The sequence below is a fragment of the Rhinolophus hipposideros genome (genome assembly GCF_964194185.1).
Source record: "Rhinolophus hipposideros genome assembly, chromosome: 2".
NCBI lineage: Eukaryota > Metazoa > Chordata > Mammalia > Chiroptera > Rhinolophidae > Rhinolophus > Rhinolophus hipposideros.
This window is the reverse complement of record NC_138048.1, coordinates 29177129-29202341: the sequence shown is the minus strand read 5'-3', so window position 1 is coordinate 29202341 and position 25213 is coordinate 29177129. Positions and strand designations below refer to the sequence as shown.

General features: G+C 34.1%; 1 protein-coding gene across 6 annotated transcripts in view; it reads left to right on the top strand.

The window, feature by feature from the left end:
- DCBLD2 (discoidin, CUB and LCCL domain containing 2) overlaps positions 1–25213 on the top strand; it is a gene marked incomplete at its 3' end in the record, with an annotated part of 87371 nt that overhangs the window by 16970 nt on the left and 45188 nt on the right. For 5 of the 6 annotated variants that reach the window (XR_013991819.1, XM_081027019.1, XM_081027021.1 and 2 more), the window contains exon 3: positions 24337–24474. Coding sequence is in view for 5 of the 6 variants with exons in the window: in XM_081027019.1 (XP_080883145.1) it covers positions 24337–24474 (138 nt within the window). Of the gene's footprint in view, positions 1–2695; positions 2751–24336; positions 24475–25213 lie in introns of those variants that run through there. The other variant, XM_081027022.1, reaches the window with a different exon arrangement.

Sequence of the window (25213 nt, the reverse complement as noted above, 5' to 3'; positions counted from 1 at the left end):
ACGAATTCATCAAGGCCTTAGCAGTTCACAGGAAATAGAGGAGCTAGAGAAACACATTATACGTATCAACTGTAAAGACTACAAGTATACCTTGTTTTATTGCACTTCACAGATACTGCATTTTTTACAAACTAAAGGCAAGACTCCTCACCAGCAAGAAGATTCCAACTCACTTTAGTGTGCTACTCACTTTATTGCAGTGCTTTGTGTATCTCCGAGGTGTGTCTGTATATAAATGGCATTTTATAAAAAGAAAGGAAGTGTAGGAAACTTGTCATACATCAAGAGGTCCATCTTCCACAAGAAATGTGTAGACCTTATTTGGATCTTGATTCAAGCTAACCAAGTGCAAAATGTCTAAGAAAACTAGAGAAATTTTAAGAGGAATTAACATTCAGTAGTAGTCAAGAATGATTGTTGGATGTCGTAATGTTATTATAATTTTTTTAAAGATCTAATTTATTAGAGACATTCTGAGGTTCAAACAAAATGTCTTGGATTTGTTTTTAAATATTTCAAAGGGAAAAAGGTAGAAAGGGGGGTTCGCTGAAACAAGAATGACACAGGTGGAGCTGAGCCACGGGCACACAAGCGTTACACTCTCCTCTCCCTACTTTTATGTTTTTGAAATTTTCCATAATGAAGAGTTTTTTTTAAATAAAATTAAGAGGGTTATACATTTGGACACTTAAGTAGTGTCCTTGTTGCTAGAGGTTGAGTGACATGGGAATAATTCTGAGCACAGGTTTGAAATGGTTCCCTGTTACCTCAGCGCAGCTCCAGGGCTCACTTGCTGGGCATCCTTTCTACCGGTCGTCGGCCCTGCACAGGCCTCAGTCATCATCTGTACTCGAGGAAGATTAAATGGAATGACACTTTGCAGTGCTTGTGGCAGAGTAGGAGTACAGTAAATCTCAGCTATCCCTTATCTCTATTGTTTTGCCTTATTCTCTCTTCACCCTCGTGAGTGGAAAGCAGCAGAAAGGTCAACAGGAGGAGTGAGGGATGATGGTTCCTGTTGGATTTTAGTTTGGCTCTCCCATCACTACTGATCATATACCCATGGTCCTCCATTTGGGGAGCAGTCTGTGCTTCGTGGTATAAAGGTAACTATCTTGACATCACAGAGAAGTAAAGCTCATTCAAGAATAGTTGTTTTGATATTCTGGTTAAGGTAGATAGGCAGAGAATTACAAGGTAGAAACAAGTAATGTTGTGGGCATCAAGATTCCAGTGATAATGGTAATGAATTCTCTTTTTCCTGTATCGTCCTTTCTTAGCACCCCTTCCAAAATGAGGCAGAATCAAGTGAGCTGCATTTCCCTATAAAAATGCTTACTACTTTGGTATAAAACTTCGGTTCTTTTTGTCTGTAACTATTAATTTTAGGGATTTTTTTTCCTTGAAAAATGGTATTATGGAATAATCAAGAAAAGAACGAAAGGGAAAATTGTTTCTCAAGGAATCATTTTTTAATAGACAAATTCATTAGAATGTGTTTTAATTGATAAGGTACTTTTGGTTTACTTGGCAGTTAGACAATTTTTTCCTGTTCTCTCAGAAAGGGTCATAATGTGTAAAATCATTTAAATACATGAGTTTATTATAATTTTATGTAACTACATTCTAAATTGCTAAACTTTCCAGAAGTCTGAGAAATAAACTCAGTGTAATAGTACTCATTTTCACTGACAGACAGGATGTGTTTAGTGAGAGTTAAGAGTGGCTGTCTAGATCTGAATCCTGTCCTTTTTTTAGGCAGATTAAAATGAGAACATTCCGTTGTGCCTTGAATTTTACCTTTTTTTAAAAATTAGTTTCAGGTGTATAAAACAATGTAATATATTATGCTAAGTAAAATAAGTCTTTTTTATTATTCTTTAATTCCTGGTGTCTGAGACATAGTAGTTGCTCTATAAAGGTGGAAATTGAAGTAAAAAATTCATTTGCCATTAATCTTAACTTTTTTTATCCATATACAAATATATATCTTTAAACTGTTGCGCAACATGTTTTTTTCTCTCTTAATATTTAGACATCTTTTCATATTCGTCCATAGACAACTACTAGCATCATTTCTCTTGTGGATATTATTGACAATTAGTCCAAAGATGAAACTTAAAAACAAATATTAAAAGGGAAAGCCTTTGCTTATTTGTAAACTTTTCCCGATCTGTATATTTCTTCCTGTATTTTGCTTAAAATTTTCATTTTAAGTGAACTTTTTGGGGAGGAGGAAGATTGTAGGTGGATATCTGAAAGAGAAGCTAAATATTTTAAAGCCTGGTAAGTATTAAAGGAAAATGCATTCTGTAGAAGGAGAAATGTAAAATTACGTGTGTCTATGTGTTTAGATATTGAAAGATAAACATCCTGTCTTACTTCTTCACCCAAGGTAACTTTTAAAATGACGTCTCTTAAATCCTCAGATGATATTTGCAAAGAGGAAAACTGAGGTCCTCAGGGCTTATTTCATAGAGGATTCTGTATCTCGTGCATTTTTATTGTAATTTCTCTTTCTGTATTGTTTGTCTGGTCTCTATGATATGCTTATGTCTTCGTATTTGAAGAGAAAAAAAATAAGTTGTCTTTCTCTTTACCACCAAACCCCTTGAAAAAGCTGCAGTGATGATAATGTTCCGTACTTAATGATGATAATGATTGCTAACATTTTTTGATTTCTTATTCTGTAGAGGCTTCGGCTAATAATGAAAATACCTGCCATGCATGCCGTGCTTACTAAGTGCCAGGTACTATTCAAATCCCTTTTATCAGTTAACTTTATTTACTCTTCATAAGAACTGTTGAGATAGATTTGAGATAGATGCTGTTATCACCCCCATTTACTGATGGGAAAATGGAGGCACAGAGAGGTTAAATAACTCGTCCAAGGTCACATAGCTAGTAAATTGCTGATAAGCAGGATTGAATTTACACAGTCTGGCTCTAGAACTGATGTCTCTTAGTGCAAGCTTTTGACATGCTTGATTTTATGGAATTCTACAAGAATCCTATATATTATTCCCATAAAACTTATAAAGAAACAGAAGATCGGAGAAGAAAAGCAACTTGCCCAGCGTCATCTAGGCAGAGTTGGGACTCGAACTGAGGTCTGACTGATAGCAAAGTCCATAATCTCAACCACTCAGCTCTAGTCTTTTGGAGTAATAGATACCAGCTGTTATTCCTTCATCTTTTACTATGTGACTGTTGAAACAGGCAACTTTTTAGTGAACATTAACTTTCTTTTAGCTATTTATTATGACATAATTTCAGACTTAATAGAAAAGTTGCAAGAATGGGATAATTTCCGTAACCTTCCACCCAGATTTTCTAAAACCATTTTCCCACATTTTCTTCTTTATCAACTCCCCTCCACACATACGTTTTTTTTTCTAAACGGTTTGAAAGTATCAGACACGCTGCCCCTTACACCTGTATGTTAAAATGTTTATTCTCTAGAAGTTTAGGACATTCTCTTTACATGATCACTGAACAGTTATCAAAATAGAGGAAGTTAACACTGATGTAGTACTAACCTACAGACCTTACTCACATTTCTCTCATTGTCCAAATACTGCCCCTTATAATAAAATAAATGATCAGATTATGTATTGCATTAAGACAGTTTCTCAGTCTCTCCTTGTATTTCATGATGTTGACATTTTGAAGTGTTTGGGTCTGTTATTTTGTAGGAATTTTCTAATTTGGTTTGTCTGATGTTTCCTCATGATTAGATTCAGGTTATGGACTTTTGGCAGGAAAGTTCTAGAAGTAATGTTCTCAGTGCATCGTACCGGGAGGTGCACAGTGTCAGTTTGTCCCATTACTGGTGACATTAAGTTTGATCTCTTGACTAAGGTGATATTTCCCAGATTTCTGCACTAGCTGTTTCCCTTCATAATCGGCATGCGTCTGGTGGGGAGACTCTTTGAAATGATGTAAGTAAACACCCTGTCACTCATCAAAACGGACCCATTAGTTTTGACATCCGTTAATGATTCTTGAATCTGTTATGATAATGGTCAGTGATTTTCTAATTTCATCATTCCTTCTATGTCTGTTAGTTTTTTTCCTACTGAAAGGGTGAGTTTTTCCTTCTCTCCCATTTGTTTGTTTACATCAGTGTGGACTCATGGATTCTTATGTTAGTCCATGGTTTATAATCCTTATGATTTATTTTGATGCTCAGATTGTCCAGATTTCCAGTGGGAGCCTCTTCAAGCCAGCTCCTATGTTCTTCTGTGATGTCCTCATCATTCTTTGAGTTACTCCCTTCTTGTCTGGCACGGGGTATTCTAGATTTATGGTGTGCTTGCCCTGCCCCAGCCCTGAAATCAGCCATTTTTCAAGGAACCCTCGTTCTTTTTTAGTGGAAAATGGTATTAGAAATCAGTATCTGATCTTTAAGTTTAGAGCAGTGTGCTGCCATGCCCTGTCAGCAGATAGATTTAGTAAATAGATGTATTTACTAAATACATGTACATACATTATCTATTTTTATACTTATCTACTGATATTTATTAGAAAGCATGAGTTCATACTGCTACCTTTAATCTTAATCCAACATCACAGGGTTCGTTCTTTCCATCCCTTCCTTTTCGTATTGGTAATCATTTGGACAGTGAGATACCTAGCTAGCTCCTGTTGTTTATAGATACTTATTTTACTTACTTGTTTAGCGCTATAGTACACAGAAAATAGTTTCAGAATTTCTAACCCGTGCCTCTAAATCAAAATGCCTGCTACCGAGAATTCATATATTTTTAAATCTTAACCTGAGGATGTGTAAGCTAAATACTGGGTTTGAATTTGTCTGAGCTAGTTTCCAACCCCACCACCTCCTACCCTCCGCTGTGGTTGTTATCCATTTGTAATAAAGTTTGGTTCATGTATTTCTGTTCATATCCCATTTTAGGTTTTTTTCTCTATGGTTGGTTTTCTTTTTCTTTGTTGGGTATGTGAAACATTAACGTGATTCTCAAAGGTAGAACTATACAAAAAAAGATGGTGACATTCTTCCTCACTGCACTCCATTTCTTCAACCCTTCTCACCTCCTCCCACCCCTGTAGCTAACCAGTTGCATTAATCTGTTTTTTCTTCTCTACATTTCTTTTTTGTACAAATGACACATTTCTATTTTCTTATTTCTCCTCCTTATGCAAAGTCTAACTATGGACATTCTTGTCTACCTCCTTCTTCCCCATCTCCCAACAGTGTATCTGTTGGGAATCATTCCACATCAGTTCATAGAGATATGCAGTCCTCATTCTTTTCACTGCTACGTAGGACTCCATAGCGTAGATGTACTGCAGTTGATTTAACCGTTATTTTATATATGGGTGTATAGATTGCTTCCAGTATTTTACCGTTATAAACAATTCTGCAATAGATAACTTCATACATATGTTTTTGTATTCTTGGAGGTGTGTATCTTCAGAGGAAATTCCTGAAGTAATTACTCATTCAGAAGGTAAATTACATACAGCTTTGTCAGATATTGCCAAATTTCCCTTTATAAGAGTTAATGCCAGTTTGCATTTCCACCAATAATGCATTAAAATGTTTGTTTCCCACAGCTTTGTCAAGAGTATGTTGCCATGTTTTGCTAACTGATAGGTGAGAAATGGTATCTCAGTATAGCTGTATTTCTCTTACTATGAGTGAGGTTGAACGTTTTTGTTTAATATGTTAAAGGTCTTTTTTCTTTATAATCTTTTTGTCTGTTCATACCATTTGCCCATTTTTCTGTCAAGTTTTTTTTGGCCTTTGTTTCTCTTATGTGATCTATGCTGCAAACAAATTCTCCTAATTTGTTTCAGTGTTTTGACTTTGTTTATGGTGCTTTTTTATAGTGGGGTTTCTTTTGCCATGCGAACTTTTCAAAATATAGTAAATTTATTAGTCTTTTATTGTATCTGATTCTGAGTCATCAATGGAAATTGGAAAGCTTATTCCTACATCCTAGTTGAAGATAAATTTACCCATGTTTTTCTCCAGTACATTTATGTCATGTATTTAGATTTCTGGTCCATACGGGGATGTTCTTTTGTACGGTATGAAGTGTAGAACTAATTGTATCTTTTTTTCAGATGACTAATCACTTATCCTAGCATCATGTATTTAAAAGTCTATCTTCACCCCGACTGTTTGAAATACTACCTTTATCATATACTCAAGTTTTGTATGTATTTGGGTCTATTTCTGGGCTTCCTGTTTTGTTCTACTGGTCTATCCATTTATCAGAACCTCACAGTTTTAATTATAGAGGCTTTATAGTGGTCTGATTGGGTTAGTCTTCATGGACATTCATAGTCCTGTCTCTTCTTGCCTGTTTAGTTATCCATAGAAGTTTAATATCAAGGTAGAAAAGAGTATCAATAGTTAGATTTTGTATAATATCAACTTCATAAAAAAGTTTGTTGGTATTTTTATTGGGATTATGTTACTTATAAATTACCTTTATAATATTGAGTCATCCTGTTTAAGAACAGGGGCTACTTTTTTCCTTTTGTTCAAATCTAATTTTGTTGTGTTCCAGGAGTGTTTTAAACATTTTCTCATGTAGGTTTTACACGATTCTATTTTGCAGACATCACTGCAAATAGATTTGAAAACCTAGGCTTGGGTAATTTACCAGGCAAATACAGTTTACTAAAATTGAACACCTTAGAGATAGAAATGTATTTATTTAGGAATTTAGTTCATCTATATTTATATTTATTTTTATTGATAAGTGTGTCTAAAACTATGAATTTTGTTTTGATCACATCTTTAAGATTGACGTACCACAGAGTGATTTATAGTTTTATCATAGTTTTTTAGGAATTCCATAATTTTGGTTTGTATTTCCCTTTTACCCCACGATTGTTTATTATTGGGTACATAATAGATTTATTTCAAGTTGGAAATTACTGTTAATGATTTTTGGTTTTCTTATTAATAATTTTTAGTTGTAGTGCATTGTGATCAGAAAATACTATTTGTAATATTTCTTTATTGTTTGAACTGTATTTATAATACTCTCAAATTGTATACTACTTAAAATTGAGTTTATTGAATTACAACTACAATGATCTTCTGGATATTGAGTGCGCTTGTCTTTATCTTTAAATAATCAACTCCAGGTCAGTCATTTCTTCAAGTCAATGTCCAGATCTTAATGGATAACTGAAGATTTCAGATTATTCAGCGTACTCGTAAGCTGAATAATTGTGATTGACACAGTCCCTGCTGCTAAAGCCTGGATCAATGTCAAAGTTAGTCTTATTACGAAATTTGTTAATGCACTGTGGTTCCCTTTTGTTAAGTACTGTCTTTTAAAACAAAAACGCCCCAATCAGCTTATACCAAAATGCCTTTTCTGGTTCAGAAAACAAGAAGTAAATATTTCATAGCCTTTTAAATGTCTAATCCTTTACATAGTAAACTGTATTAAATTGCAGGACATTGTGATTTAAGGCTTTAAGGCTTTATTTACAAACTCTACACTGATATCTGAATGTTGGCAGTAATACTCTTTCCTTGCAGTTTCTCAAGGGACTGACCACTAAATATTCCATTTAAAAAAAGTAAAACAAATGAATCTACATTTTATTAAATATTAGAATCACAAGCATAGCTATAGCTGTAGAGCATTATTGATATGCAGTATATATGCTCATGTACTACAGCAATCATTTTTATATATATAAGAATTGGTAACCCACTCATCAGTTCTTGAATTTATCACCCTGATGTTTCCCAGGCTCCCCTAGGATCAGAGGAAATACATTTCAAAAAATGGCATGAAGGGGCAAATGTCTTCCTAGAACACAGTTTCATGTTTTGTTTTGTTTTTTTATTCCCATCCCCCACCCCTTTGGCAACCATCAGCTTGTTCTCTGTATCTATGGGTCTGTTTCTGTTTTTTTAATTCATTTGTTTTGTCTTGTTTTAGATTCCACATATAAGTGAAATCATACAGTATTTGTCTTTGTCTGACTTATTTCATTTAGCATAATGCACTCTACATCCATCATGTTGCAAATGGCAAGATTTCATTCTTTTTATTGGGGAATAATATCCCATTGTGTGTGTATCTTGCATGTGTGTGTGTATTCTGTGTGTGTCTGTATGTATGTATGTATCTCTCCTAAATCTTCTTATCCATCGGTTGATGGACATTCTATATCTTATCTATTACTAGTAATGTTGCAGTGAACAAAAGGGGTGCATAGGTCTTTTCAAATTAGTGTTTCTTCACATAAATACCCAGAAATTGAATTGGTGGAATGTATGGCAGCTCTATTTTTAATTTTTTGAGGCATCTCCATACTATTTTCCATAGTGGCTGCACTAATTTACAATCCCACCATAGTGTATGAGTATTCCTTTTTCTCCACTGCCTCACCATTTATTTGTTGATTTACTGATGATGGCTGTTTGACATACTCCTACGGTAGGTGATATCTCATTGTGGTTTTCATTTGCATTTCTCTGATGATTAGTGATGTTGAGCATTTTTTCATATGTCTATTTGCCATTTGTATGTCCTCTTTGGAGAAATGTCTAGTCAGGTCCTCTGCCCGTTTTTTAATTGGATTGTTTGTTTTTTTGTTCTTTTGTTTTTTTTTGTTTATTGTGGGTTGGGTTTTTTTTTGGTGTTAAGTTGTATGAGTTGCTTATATATTTTGGATATTAACCCCTTATCAGATGTATCATTGGCAAATCCTGCTTTCAGTCATTAGGTTGTCTTTTCGGTTTGTTGATGGTTTCCTTGCTGTGCAAAATCTTTAGTTTGGTGTAGTCCCATTTGTTTATTTTTTCTTTCGTTGTGCTTGCCCAAGGAAACATATCCAAAAAGATATTTCTAAGAGTAATGTCAAAGAATTTACTGTCTGTGTTTTCTTCTATGTCTTTTATGGTTTCTGGTCTTAGTTGTATTGTCTTACATGTAACTCTTACATGTAACTCTTACATGTAAGTGTTACATGTAAGTCTTTAATACATTTTGAGGTTATTTTTTGTATATGGTGTAAGAAAATGATCCAATTTAAATTTTTCGCATGTATCACTATTTTCCAACACCACTATTGAAGAGACTGTCTTTACCTCACTGTATATCCTTGCCTCCTTTGACCGTATAAGTGAGGATTTATTTCTAGGCTCTATTCCATTGATCTATATATCTTTTTTTATACCAGCATTATACTGTTTTGATTATTGTGGCTTTATTCTATAGTTTGATATCAGGGAGCATGACAGCTTCCACTTTGTTTTTTCTCAAGATTTCAAGATTTCTTTGGCTATTGGGGGATTTCTGTGTGTATAAATTTTAGGATTAGTTCTAATTCTGAGAAGAATGCCATTAGTATTTTACTGGGGATTGCCTTGAATCTTTGTATTGCTTTAGGTAGTGGGGACATTTTAACAATATTAATCCTTCCAATCCATGAACAAGGTTTATTCTTCCATCTGTTTGTATCTTCTACAGTTTCTTCCTTCAGTGTCATAGTTCTCAGAGTACAGGTCTTTTCACCTCTTTAATTAAATTTTTTTCTAGGTATTTTGTGCTTTTTGATGCAATTATAATTGGGATTGTTTTCTTAATTTCTCTTTCTAATCATGTGTTATTGGTGTATAGAAACTCAACAGATTTCTGTATGTTGGTTCTGTATCCTGAAACTTTACTGAATTCATTTTTAATAGTTTTTGGTGGAGTCGTCAGGGTTTTGTATATGTAGTCGCTTGTCATTTGCAAAAAATGAGAGTTTTACTTCTTATTTCTGATTTGGATGCCTTTTGTTTCTTGTCTGATTGCTGTGGCTAGGACTTCCAATACTATGTTAAATAGAAGTGGTGATAGTGGGGATCCTTATCTTGTTCCTGATCTTAGAGGAAAAGCTTTGAGCTTTTCTCCATTGACTATGATGTTTACTGTGAGTTTGTCATATATACCTTTTATTATGTTGAGGTATGTTCCTTTTATACCCCTTTTATTGAGAACTTTTATCAAAAAAGGATGTATTTTATCAAATGCTTTTTCTGCATCTACTGATTATCATATGGTTTTATCCCTTACATTGTTAATGTGATGTATCACATTGATTGATTTATGGATGTTGAACCATCCTTGCATTCCTGTGATGAATCCCCCTTCTTCATGATGTATCTAAGCCTTTTAATGTATTATTAAATCCAGTTTGCTAATGTGTGGGGTTTTTTTTGTTTGTTTTGACAATTTTTGCATTCATGTTCATCATGTTTTCTTTTTCTTTATTTTTTTTTTTTGTAATGTTTTTGTCTGATTTTGGTATCGGTAATGTTGGCTTTATAGAATGAGTTAGGAAATGTTTCTTCCTGTTCAATTTTTTTGAAATATTTTGACAAGGATATGTATTAATTCTTACTTGAATGTTTGGTAGATTCATCTCTGAAGCTGTTTGGTCCTGGACTTCTATTTGTTGGGAAATTTTTCTACTTTATGGCATTTGCTGATATTCTCTTTATAACCTAATGTATAATCATTTTTGTGAATGTCCTATGTGTGTGAGAAGGTTTATTCTCTAAGATGTAAAGTTTTATAGGCATTCAGAAGATCTATCTTACTTATTAATACTTTTTAGGTTTTGTATATCCTTATCTTTATTCACTTAATCTCTTATGATTATGTTTCCTTTTCTTTTTCACTTTTGCATCTCTCTGGGGTTTTGCTTTTATAAAGGGGGTTGGAGTGTTACAGATACTTATCATTTTAATATTTTCATTTTGAATTGTGACTTCTAGCATTAGAAATTTCCTCCTTTGTCAAGTTTGGTACTTTTTAGTTTGAGTTCTCTTTTGTCTGGCATCAAGATCTCTCTCACACACACACACTTTCACACTCACTAACACTCATACTCACTCATTTCTTACTGTTTTCATTTGCCTGGTATGCCTGTCATTGCTCATCCCTTTATTTTTAGCTTTTCTGAATCAATTTGGGTGTGTTTCTTTGTATATTTTGAGGTCTTATTATCTATGAACCGAATAGAAAATTTTTTTTAATATAGCTTAGTTCATCTCATTTGCATTTTATAAAACTGAAACATTTTGTCTGAAGTTTATCATATTTTTATATTCATGTGTGTATATCTGCTGTATTTATTTCTTTACATTGTTTCTGTCTCTGTTTTAGACTTTTTAGCTTTGTTCTGTTACCTTTAAATTTATGTAGTTTTGAATGCTTGAATTCCCTATTTCAGTCTTTTACTGTCTGTTTTGTCTATTTTTAATGGTGTCCTTTAACTCCTACCAATTGCCTATAACTCCTACCTATTATTCATATGACATTCAGCAAACTATTCTACATTTTTTCTTTTTCTCTTTCCCCATTGTTACCTGTCAGAATATAAATTAATAATATTTTATAACATCTTATTCTTCAACTCACCCCTTAACTTTTCTAAATCTGCAATGAAACATATTAAATGCTCACTGTCATTTTTTTTGCTCCAGTTCTTCCATCGTACCTTGAGTAGATGAAGTTCACTTTGAATAGGTTGATTCCTTAGAAAGGGCTTATGAGTGAAGAATTTATTGCATGTTTAAAATGGTTTATTTTTAGTGTTTTATGACCTTAAAACTTGAGGGACAGCTTGATTTTATATGTAAGTCCTTGATTCACATTTTCTTTGAGTTATGAAAAAATACTGTTCCACTATTGCCTTGCCTTTTTTTTTTTTTTTTGAGAAGTCTGATACCAGTTGAATTCTCTTGCCCTTAAAGATATTTGATCTTTGTATAGAGGTTGTGAGAATTCTTTATTTACCTTAAAGTCTAATAGTTTCACAAAGACATTGTGTTGAAGTTGATTATTGTGGGTTAGTTTCCATTGGTATCTAGTGAGCTTTTTCAATATGTAGATTCATATCTTCTTTTATTAATAGAAAGTTTTCTTGGATTATAGTTTTAATGTTATTCCTGTTCCATTATCTTGTGTATCTTTTTTAAACACCTTAATTATTGAAAAATTGAATCTTCTTTGCCATTTCAACCACATTGATTTCAACTACATTCTCACTGATCCTTTTTAATTTTTATTTACAATCTATTTGTTTTTTGTTTTTTTTAATTCACGTACCATGCCACAGTCTTCATTTTGAAACCAGATTAGATAAATGGGGACATGTTTGTAAAAGACAGAAGGCAAAGAGCTGGATAAAACAGGTGGGCTTTAGGAAATCCCAGGGGAAGGGAAAACTGAAATTGGAAAATGAGGATTTAAAAAAAAATTTTCTTATTTTTCAATTACAGTTGATATTCAATATATTATTAGTTTCAGGTGTACGGCATAGTGATTAGACATTTATATAACTTACGAAGTGATCACCCCATTAAGTCTACTACCCACCTGGCACAATAGATAAGTTATTACAATATTATGGACTGTATACCCTAGCTGTACTTTGCATCTATGTGACTGTTTTTTATCTGCCAGTTTGTACTTCTTAATCCCTTCACCTTTTTCACCCAGCCCCCCAATCTGCCTCCCGTCTGACAACTATCATTTTGTTCTCTGTATTTGAGTCTGTTTCTGTTTTGTTTGTTTTTTAGATTCCACATATAAGTGAGATCATAAGGTATTTGTCTTTCTTTTTTCAAGTTTTTTTTTAAATTTATTGGGGTGACAATTGTTAGTGAAATTACATAGATTTCAGGTGTATAATTCTGTATTACATCATCTATAAATCCCATTGTGTGTTCACCACCCAGAGTCAGTTCTCCTTCCATCACCATATTTGATCCCCCTTACCCTCATCTCCCTCCCCCCACCCCTTTACCCTCTGGTAACCACTAAACTATTGTCTGTGTCTATGAGTTTTTGTTTCTCATTTGTTTGTCTTGTTCTTTTGTTGTTTTTGGTTTATATACCACATATCAGTGAAGTCATAGGGTTCTCTGCTTTTCTGTCTGACTTATTTCGCTTAGCATTATAAACTCAAGATCCATCCATGTTGTCACAAATGGTCCTATTTCATCTTTTCTTACTGCCGAATAGTATGCCATTGTGTATATATACCACAACTTCTTTAGCCATTCATCTATCGAAGGACATTTTGGTTGTTTCCATGTGTTGGCCACCGTAAACAAAGCTGCAATGAACATTGGAGCACACGTGTCTTTATGGATAAATGTTTTCAGATTTTTTGGGTAGATACCCACGAGAGGGATTGCTGGGTCATATGGTAATTCTATTCGTAATTTTTTGAGGAACCTCCACACTGCCTTCCATAACGGCTGCACCAGTCTGCATTCCCACCAACAGTGAATGAGGGTTCCTTTTTCTCCACAGCCTCTCCAACACTTGTTGCTATTTGTCTTGTTGATGATAGCCATTCTGACTGGGATGAGGTGATATCTCATTGTGGTTTTCATTTGCATTTCTCTGATGATTAGCGATGTTGAGCATTTTTTCATATGTCTATTTGCCGTTTGTATGTCCTCTTTGGAGAAATGTCTCTTCAGGTCCTCTGCCCATTTTTCAATTGGGTTTTTTTTGTTGTTGTTGAGCTTCATGAGTTCCTTGTATATTTTGGATATTAGCCCCTTATTGGAGGCACTGTTTGCAAAAATCTTCTCCCATGCAGTTGGTTGTTTATTTTGTCGATGGTTTCCTTTGCTGTGCAGAAGCTTTTAAGTTTCATATAGTCGCATTTGTTTATTTTAGCTTTTACTTTCATTGCTTTTGGAGTCAAATTCATAAAATGCTCTTTGAACCCAAGGTCCATAAGTTTAGTACCTATGTTTTCTTCTATGCAGTTTATTGTGTCAGGTCTTATGCTTAAGTCTTTGATCCATTTTGAATTAATTTTGGTACATGGTGACAGATAATAGTCCAGTTTCATTCTTTTGCACGTGGCTATCCAATTCTCCCAGCTGTTTGTCTTTCTTAGTCTAACTTATTTCACTTAGCATAATACCCTCTATGTCCATCTATGTTGTTGCAAATGGTAAGATTTCATTCTTTTTTTATGGTTGAGGAGTATTTGTTGTATATATGTATCACATCTTTTTCATCCAGTTATCTGTTCTTCTTTTCTTCAACGTTCATTATCATGTTTTCATTAGAGTCTATTTTTTGTGCACCCTGTAATGTGGTCTTTATTTCTGATATAATTTTGTCATTTTTTGTTATTTCTTTTAGAGATCAAGCAATTCTTTTTCCTCATTTTCTTTGTCCATTTCTGCACTTTGTTTTCAGTTTCTGTTTCAAGCTATTTTATCATATTCCCAAGTGCTTATTTGAGGACATTTAATTAAGTTTGGAGTATTGTGTCCAGGTTGCTTCTGTTTTACCTTTTTTTTTTTTTTAAGCCTCTATTTCTATGAGCAGGGCTGGTGGTTTGGTTTACAAACTATAGTTCATGATAGCCCTCTTCTGTCAGTGTTGTAATTTTTTTAAAATTTTATTTTGGAAAAGAGGATATAGTGGGGAAGGAACTATGTATCTTTGTTGTTGTTGTCTTACAGGATCCCGGATTCCCCTCCCTGCTTTGTTTTTTTCTCCCTTTACTGTGCAATTTCCAAAGTATGTCTCTGTTACTTTTAACCTACTTCTTCCATTAAAGTATTTCCTTTCCAAAATTGCCCTAGTCAGGATTTCTGCATTCTTAAGTTCCTCTGTGAAGTCTGTGCTCTCAGCTACTGGGGAATTTTTTTTTTAATAGTATTTTCTGGCTGTGCAATGTAATGTCTTAACCATCTTTGTCTCTTCCCAATGAGTCTTTCATTAACCTTTACCACATAAGTTATTATTGGACTCCATGAAATCTGTTGATATACTTCAGGGACCTATGAACCTAATGAAAACAAAGTAATTTTTGTTCTTTAGTTTCTTACTGTTTTGTGTTTTTTTTTGAAAGTTGTGTTTGAAAACTATTTTCTGTAAAATGAAAGAATTAAAAGGTTTCACAATATGATCATTATTAACATTTTACATTTGGAGTACTTTCCCATCCGCAGGAATTAAAGAAGTGATATCTAATTTCAGCCATTGGTATCTTGCCTGATAGATGTTTCTATCAGGCAAGAACCACAGGGTTTCATGTGAGATAATGTCGTAGCCTATGAAAACATGAAGTCCTGAAGGCTAAAGCCTTCTCGTATCTGTTGATCATGAAAATACAATGATTACTGTGGATGTTTTTCATGAGAAGGCTTAATGGAAACTTAAACTTCTCTTGGATTTGTCCCTAATGGAACAGCGTCGTAGGAGGTTCGTTGTTGAATTGCAAAGTACAGAAGCCATATACAATTTGAAAGACCTTAGTGAATCTTTTTGCCCTGAAATGGTCAAACTGGCTTGTGGCCTGGAACAGAGAAAAAAATATTGAAACTTTGTCTCTGTAAATGATGTCATCACTTCAAAATGTTTCCTCTAACAAGGCAGGTCAATGAGGAATTGACAGCTGTCTTATTTCTCATCAACATTCAACTGGATGAAACTTAATCTGCTATGTGATGCTGACCCCATCCAAGAATTCCTATTTATGAGCTCTTATAAGAAATATTTAAAAAGCCTTTGACATCTCTTAAGTGGTGAAAAGTTTATTTTTTCCAGAAAAACTTTGAAAGAAATTTCTTGGTATGCTATGTATGTCTCACCTGTGATGCTTGGCCACACATCTGGTTTTGCTGAAGTCTACATATTATTATGACTCATTGTTTTTACATTACTATACTTGGCATGAGAAACTCTGCCAGCTACCCTGAAAGAAACTGTCAACTTAATAAGAGCCAGGGCCTTGAGTCACCAACTTTTCAAGAGTTTTTATTAAAAAATAGAAACTGAATATGAAGCTCTCTTCAATCCAGAAGTTTGCTGGTTTTTCAGAAGGTAAGTTTTAAAGCCCTCAGTTAAAGTAGAAGTTCCACAAGAAAGAAAGAAAGCCCACTCAGAAAATTTCAATGGATAAGATTGCTATTACTTCATGGATATTTTGGTTTACATGAAGGCTGTAAAATTGTCTATCAAAACCCTTTGGTCACCAGCATGAATAGGATTAAAATTTTATGTGCTCTTTTGTTCAAGCTGCCATTCTGAAAGAGCAGCTATGCTTATAATCAAAGACACGCAAATTTTTAAAACTAACAGTGTTCCCTCCCTCTCTCTTGGATTAGTAAAAAATATAAAATTTTAATATGTTTGGTGTGTGTGTCATGAAGTTGACCCTTCTTTTATTGAGGATGTATTAGTTGGTATAGTTCATTTGAGTAGTGGTCTGGAAGGATGTGTTAAGAATCATTCTAAGGAAAGCCTTCAGAAGACATAAGAGGTTGTGTTAGATGTTTACTGCAATATTCACGATACAAAAAAACTAGAAACAATCTAAATTTCTAACAGTAAGGAAATTGTAAGAAAATTAAGGTCTATCAACCATAAAACCAGTTTTTGGCTATGACTAATTGTCTGCTATGAACATTACCTGTGTTTTGGTGAATGTTAAGTGCACATTTCTGTACCTATAGGAGGAATTGCTGGGTCATTAGTTGTGCATATGTTCAGCTTTAGTAGATGTTGCCACATATTCTTGTGGTTGTACCAGATTATACCCTCCACAAGTGTATGAGAGTTCCGGTTACTGCTCTCAACATTTTTTTTCCATTTTAACCATTCTGGTGTGTGTGTACTCATACCACATTGTAGCTTTGCTTTGCATTTCCCTGATGGCTAGTAATATTGTGCTCTTTTCATATGTTTATTAACCATCTAAATATCTTCTTTTATAAAAAGTTTAAGTTTTTTATGTTTTCTATTAGGTGATTTTTTTCTTATTTTTTCTGTATATATTATGGTTATGAGTTCTTTTCAGGTATATTTATTACAAAAACCTCCCTTTGTGACATTCTTTTTTACTTATTAGTATCTTTTGATAAACAGACATTATTAATTTTAACTTAATGTTCACATTTGTTAATCTTTTTGTGTTTGCTTTTAAAATCTTTGCCTACTCCTAGTTCATGAAGATATTCTCTAAAAGCTTTATTGTTTTCTTTTCTACACAATTTATCCTCCGTCCGTCCAAATTGGTTGTTTTTTATGCTGTGTGAAGTACGAGTTAAAGTGTCAAGGTTCATTTTCCCATGTGGACCTTATTCATTTTAAAATGTGCATATGCCAGATCTGTCATTTACTCATGACAGGAATAACACTGAGGTAGCCACCTTCCCAGAAATCAGAATGGACAGTGTCTTTATGATGTTGTAGGAAAAAATACTTTTAAAGTATTCATCACTACGTTGAGCTTTCTGAGGGCAACACTGTGCACATCTAGTTTAATCACTGAATCCCTGGCACATACCTAGCTCAGTGCCTGGATATTCAGGGGCTTGATAAAATATGTTCAATAAGTGAACTCCTTTGAGACTTCCATGTTCTGTTTTTAAGATCAGAGGTGTTTCTGAACATAGGCACTAAAAAACTGTCCCTAAATCAGTTTGTTTGTAAATTAAGAGTGAAGTTCTCTAAGCAAGCTGCATTTCCATCTATTAGAGGAAGACAGGGTTGGTGGGCTTTTATTGCAGCAGATCACTTCCCACCTTCCGCCGTATGTCTAACGTGCAAGTTCCTCAGAGGAGCGTTGCCCCATGGCACACCTCTTCCATTTAGTTGAGAACGTAAACCAGATTTCCTGTTTCGTGACAACATTAGCTCCACTTGGTAGTCCATCTGAAATCAGAGGATCTCTCCTTTCTTTTGACTATATTTCCATTTAACATCTTCCAGAGATAAACATGTTGCTTTTCATCATCTACCAAAAGCGTGGTTGATATGGGCATTGGAAGAGGCATGATAACCTTCAGATCTCTAAGCTCTATGCAAGTAGATGCAGACTCACTGCCCACAGGGGCTGGACAGATCAAATCAATGAGTGAAATGGACTAGATGTAATAATAGCATTGTCGTAATGATAAATGATCATTGGGCTTTAGGTTAAGGACATTAGATGTGGCGGCTATGGCAAACTGGAGTGTGACTCTCCTTCAGAGGACGGCCATTACTTAGGTGCAGCCATTTGGGAAACTGGCCCAGGTCTCCCCCTTTTTTTTTTATTCCAAGAGGAAGTCAGAAATTCAGAATTGATAAGAAGTTTCCAAATTTTTTAAATCTTGGCAACTAATTCAAACATGTTGAAGTAGTGCATGGTCCCAAACTGTACTGGCCAAGAGGCCAAGTAAAATACATCTGCTAATACAGGCCCTGAGCCATAGACTCCAGCGTGTGTAGTACACTTCTCTCTGATCTGATCATCCAAAAGCAGTATAGTCTCATTCTACAGCAAAGTAAATTTCTGGTTGTATTAGTTTTCTGTTGTTTCATAACATTGCCACAAACTTAGCAGCCTAAAACCACACAGTTTGTTATCTCAGTTTCTGTAGATCAGAAGTCTGGACAGGGCATGACTGGACTGGATTGTCTGCCTCTCAAGGTCTCTCCTGGCTGAAATCAAGACACCATCTGGGGATGAGGGTTCTCTTCCAAGCTCACTGGTTGTTGACGGAATTTACATCCTTGCGATTGTAAAACTGGGGTCCCCATTTTTCTGCTACCTATTGTCCAGGCACTGCTTTCAGTTCCTAGAGGCCTCCTGGAGTGATAGTTTACAGCTCCTTCTGTTTCCAAAAGATCACGTTGTTCTTTCTTTCAGATGTATCATCAGCACCTCTCCATGCCAGTTTATCCTAGGAACACCAGCATGCTGGTTGGTTGGTTGGTTTGCACATTTTAGCTGTTATGAATAATGCTGCTGTGAATTATCATGTACAACTTTGTGTGGACATATGTTTGCATTTCTCTTGGGTATATGCTTCGGAGTAGAATTGCTGGGTCATCTGGTAACTACGTTTAACCTTTTGAAGAACTGCCAGACTCTTCTCCAAAGTGACTGCATCATGTTACAATCCCACCAGCAGTGTATAAGGGTTCCAATTTTCAGCATCCTTGCCAACATTTGTTATCTGCTTTGATTCTAGCCATCCGAGTGGGTGTGGAGAGGTATCTCATTATGGGTTTGATTTGTGTTTCTTTGATGGCTAATTTTTGTGTGTGTGTGTGGCGTGTTCCATGGATTTGAACAAATGTATAATGACACATATTCATCATTGTGGTATCATACAGACTATTTTCACTCCCTAAAAGTCATTCATATTCAGCCTATTCATCTTTCTCCCAAGAAGCCCTGGCATCCACTGATCTTTTTTACTCTCTCCATAGTTTTGCCTTTCCAGGAATCAAATGATATGTAGCCTTTTCACACTGCCCTATTTTACTCGGTAATATGCATTTAAAGTTCCTTCTTGTTTTCTCATGGCTTGATAGCTCATTTCTTTTTAGTACTGAATAATACTCCATTGTCTGGCTATACCAGTTTATCCACTCACCTACTAAAGAGCATTTTGGGTTTTGGCAATTAGGAATAAAGCTGCTGTAAACATGTGTGTGCAGGTTTTTGTGTGGACATAAGTTTTCAGCTCCTTTGGGTAAATACCAGGAAGTGTCATTGCTGGATTGTACAGTAGGACTCTTTAGTTTTATAAGAAATCCCCAAACTGTGTATTTTGCTTTCCCACCAGCATTGAATGAGAATTCCTGTTTCTCCACATTTTTGCCAGTATTTGGTGTTGTCAGTGTTTTAGATTGGCCATTATAATAGGGGTATACTGATATATCCTTTTACTTTGCGTCTCCCTGATGACATAAGATGTGGAACATCTTTTCATAGGCTTATTTGCCATCTGTATAGGTTCTTTGGTGAAGTGTCTGTTAAGGTCTTTGGCCCATTTTTAAATTAGTTTGTTTTCTTATTGTTGCATTTTAAGAGTTCTTTTCTGTAGTTTGGATAAGAGTGCTTTATTAGATGTGTCTTTTGCAAATCTTTTTTCCCAGTCTTATTCTCTTGACATTGTCTTTTGCAGAGCAGAAAATTGTAATTTTAGTGAAGTACAGCTTATCAATTCTTTCTTTCATGGATCGCGCCTTTGGTGTTGTATCTAAAAAGTCATAATCATCCCCAAAGGTCATCCAGATTTTCTCCTATGTTATCTTCTAGAAGTTTTATAGTTTTTCATTTTACCTTTAAATCTATGATCCATTTTGAGTTAATTTTTTGTGAAGGGTGTAAAGTATGTCTAGATTAATTTTTTTGTATGTGGATATCCAGTTGTTCCAACACTATTTGTTAGAAAGACTATCTGTGCTCCATTGTATTGCCTTTGCTCCCTGTGAAAGATCTTAACTGTATTTATGTAGATCTACTTCTGGGCTGTCTATTCTGTTCTGTTGATCTATTTGTCAGTTCTTTTACCAATACCACACTGTCCTGATTACTGTAAATTTTGAAGATAGGTAGTGTCAGCCCTCCAACCTTGTTCTTTAATATTGTGTTGGCTATTCTGGCTCTTTTGTCTCTCCACATAAACTTTTAAATTTGTCAATATCCACCAAATAACTTGCTGGGGCTTTGATTTAGATTCCATGAATCTGTATTTCAAGTTGGGAAGACATGATAGTATTTAGTCTTCCTATCCATGAAGATAGAACATCTCTCTCCATTTATTTGGTCTTTCTTTGGTTTTGTTCTTCAGTTTTGTAGTTTTCCTCATATAGATCTTATGCGTATGTTGTTAGTTTTATACCTAATTATTTTATTTTGGGGGGTGCTAATGTAAATGGTATTGTGTTTTAAATTTCAAATTTCACTTAATTCGTTGTTCATATGTAGGAAAGCAATTGACTTATATATATTAATCTTGTATTCTTCATCCTTGCTATAATCACTTGTTAGTAACAGTGCTTTTTTTGTCGGTTCTTCTAGATTTTCTACTAGGTTGATGCAAAAGTAATTGCGGTTTTTGCAATTATTTTTAACTTTTAAACTGCAATTACTTTTGCACCAACCTAATACATAATCTGTGAACAGTTTTATTTCTTCCTTCCCAATCAGTATACCTTTTTCTTTCTTTTTTGTGTGTTGTATGTTAGCTAGTACTTCCAATGATGCTAAAAAGTGGACTTTCTTGTTCCTGATTTTAGTGGGGAAGCTTTGAATTTCTCACTGTTAAGTATGATGTTAACTGTAGGGTTTTTGTAAATATTCTTTATCAAGTTGAGGAAGTTCCCCTTTATTCCTAGTTTACCAAGTTTTTAGTATGAATGGGTGTTGGTTCTGTCAAATGCTTTTTCTGCATCTATTATTTCATCATGTGATTTTTCTTTCTTATCCGGTTAATGTGATGGATTACATTAGTTGATTTTCAAGTGTTGAACCAACCTTGTATACATAGGATGAATTACACTTGATCATGGTGTATAGTTTTTACACATTGTTGGATTCGATTTGCTAATATTTTGTTAAGAATTTTTTCATCTATTTGTATGAGAAACATTGGTCTGCAGTTTCCTTGTAATGTCTTTGGTTTTGGTGTTAGGGTAATGCTGGTCTGATAGAATGAGTTAAGAAGTATTCTCTCTGCTTCTGTCCTCTGAAAGAGATTGTAAAGAATGGTGTACTTTCTTCCTTAAATGTTCGGTAGAATTTACCAATGAACCCAGCTGTGCCTGGTATTTTTTCTTTTGAAGTATTATTAATTATTGATTCAATTTCTTAAATAGATAACAGGCCTATTCATATTGTCTATTTCTTCTTGTTTGAGTTTTGGCAAATTGTGTATTTCAATGAACCTGTCCATTTCATTTAGGTTATTAAATTTGTGGACGTAGAGTTGTTCATAGTATACCATTAGTATCCTTTTAACGTCTGTGGGATCAGTAGTGATGTGTCCCCACTTTCACTTTTGATATTAGTGATTTGTATCCTCTCTTTTTCTTATTTAGCCTCACTATAGGCTTATCAGTTTTCAAAAACCAGCTTTTGGTTTCATTAATTTTCTCTGTTGATTTCCTGTTTTCAAATTCATCTCTACTTATTATCTGTTTTCTTCTACTTGCTTTGGATTTAATTTACATTTCTTTATCTAGTTTCCTAAGGGCTAATAATTTTTAAACACTCTTATTTGCCTGGAACATGGATTCTTTTAGACTGTAAGCCAGTGTTTCATGAGTGTTGTGATTAATACTTAACTTTTTTATTTGTAATTTTCTGTATGTACTCATACACTGTTTTTTGAAATTCCTCTCTTATTTATTCATGAGAAAGTAGAGATTTTGGCTGAGTTTGAGAGCCATCAGCAGAGCCTGTAATTGTTGGCAATTAAATGCTTTATGTTGATGTAGGAGTGTCTCTGAATGGCCAAACTGGAGAAATGGAATTCAAGAATTAAATAGGATATTGCCCAGATGAGGGATGATTTTTCTTCTTTCTTTCCCCAAGTATTTTGCCAAGTGCTTTCATTACTTGTGTAATAGGTAAAATCTGTGATCAGAGGGGACCCCAGTGAGGAAAGGGAGCGTCATCTTGACTGAGAAAAGCAGGTGAAGGCAGATGTTTATCTGGTGTATTTTGAACTCACTTAAGCAACCTACAGGGTCAGTTACTGTGTTTCCCCGAAAATAAGACCTAGCCGGACCATCAGCTCTAATGTGTCTTTTGGAGCAAAAATTAATATAAGACCTGGTCTTATTTTACTATAAGACCTGGTCTTATTTTACTATAAGACCAGGTCATGATATGATATGATATATGATATGATATGATATGATATGATAGTTATGATGTGATTAATATAATATAATACCGGGTCTTATGTTAATTTTTGCTCCAAGAGGCGCATTAGGGTTGATTGTCTGGCTAGGCCTTATTTTCGGGAAAACAGAGTATTGTACTTTTATTTTGATTCCTTCTGTTTTTTAAATTGAGGTTATCCATTCTTTAGAACTGCCTTTTCAGTTTCACAGTACAAGGGTGGTTTAAAAAAATGTTTTATTTCTACCACAGATTGAATTTATTCACAGTTTGGAGGACAAGATAACTCCAAATAAACAAAAGGTGAAACTGCCATACTAATAAAAATATTTTTATGCTTCTGTCCATATTAAAAAGGGTTAAAAAAGTTTTTTTAAACATTGTTTCACTTCAATAATATATTTTTCATAAAGATAGGTATTCTTTAAATATGATCTTTTTCGTTTGTACTAAAAGTATCTGAAAAGTCTTGTACGGATCATCTTAATCAGCCTTGTAAAAAGACATAGATCGTTAAATGGCTAAGAACAGCTCATACTGATGAGCCCAGATGGAACTGATGTTCACTTTCACAAGAGTTAACTGGCTTATGTAAAGAGTCCAGTGGGTAAAATTTCTCTTACTTTTACCTATTCCCATTAGGCCTTAAGATTTAGTGTGGTGGGTGCTAGCTCTGCATGTATTTGGCTTTGCTAACAAATTATACAGCTTTTGATATTAATATTTCAGATAATATTTGGAATAACATGAAATATATATTACTCTGTTTTTAATATTGGGTCAATAATTTTAACTACTTTGTACTCAAAAGTAATACAGTGTTTAATATTTGTCCTGTTTACCAGACTATTTCTGAGTTACTTGGTATTAAAAAACAAGTCTGAAGCTTTAATCATCTTTCTTCTCATATATTCAAATGACCATTGTAGGGTTCTTTGTAATGTGTTATTTTGCTTGAACTAAAAATATTGATATATTAAATTGCAATCCATATTCAGAAATAGAAAGCTTTTTTGTTTGTTTTCGTTTTTGCACAGTAGGTGTTTCTAAAGAAAGGGATGAGCAAGATGTATGTGTTATATTGAACACCATAGCACCTAAGAGAAGTGTGTGTACCTTGATGTTTGGTATTTATTTATTAAATGCTAAATAAATGGAGAAGTTACAGACTAAATTGAGTTTTGTTTTTAATTTCACTGTAAATGATCACCTAAAGGGATTGACCAGAAGTCCAGTAATCCTTGGAAGAAAAATTGAGAGGGTTTGAAAAGATATGAGGTATTTCCTGAGGCCAGGAATCGAGAAGCACCCTGTGGGAAGCGTGTTAAGAATATTACTATCTACTTCATGCAGCCACCTGGCTGCTTGAAATGCTTTTAATTTTTTAAAAATTCCTCTTTATTTTAAAGAGTATACATGTATTTCATAGGAAATTGAATCTTCATAAGGTCACTGATGTTTGTACAATTTTTTCTTTTGAATCATTTGAGCAGTTATTACTTGGCTTTTTTTTATTCCTGCAGAGTAATGTGATTTTTAATCACTAAACATCCTTGTTATCATTTTATACTATTTAATACCCAGTTTGGTATATTCTGATTTTGTTATCTACATTGTAAATACTGACTTCATGAGAGCCACCACAAATACCTGCTTTTCTTTCTTTCCTAGGCAAATACTGTGGTCTGGGGTTGCAAATGAACCATTCCATTGAATCAAAAAGCAACGAAATTACAGTGCTATTCATGAGTGGAATCCATATTTCTGGACGAGGATTTTTGGCTTCATACTCTGTTATAGAGAAACAAGGTAATTTTCACTTTGTATCATGGCTCCCACATTTTATAGTTTCTAAACAGAAAAATGAAATGTTTCTTCAAGTACCTGTTATTTAAGTTTATAATAGAGTAGAAAGACTGAACAGTTAATAACACATATATAAATTTAGCAAATAAAATTACAACAGTTTCAGAATTTCAAAATTTAAAAATGTATTAACTTTTATGTAAAGTCCATATACTTCCCTTTTCTTAGTAGAAGAAATACTGATACATTTTTTTTTTTACTTTTATAATATTGGAACACAAATAATGACTTAAAAATATGTCAGTTGTTGAAATGTAGTACATCAATTTAAAGCTTTATTATCCACATTTTACCATTTCATGGTACTGTGTTAAAGACTATATTACCATTCTTCTCAAAGAATAGTTGTACCACCAGGAGTACCCTGTGTGCTCTCTGAGACCTTACAAAATAAGCTCATTTTCCACATTGTTGATATTTAGAATCTTAGAATCTGAAAGGGAAAAACTACAATCAAGGCTACTAAGCGGACTAGAATACAAAATTTTTCTGAATCTCTAAGATAAAAGGCAAGATTTGAATGACATCTCTCGAGTGTTTTGGCTACTTGGCATGTATTCCCCTCTGCTGTTAGGGGTATTGTGGTGAGAATGCTTAAGAAGTGTTGCTAGTACAAGGATATATCAAAACAATCATTTAAATTACTTCAATATTTAACAAAGATGTATCTAAGTTGACCATT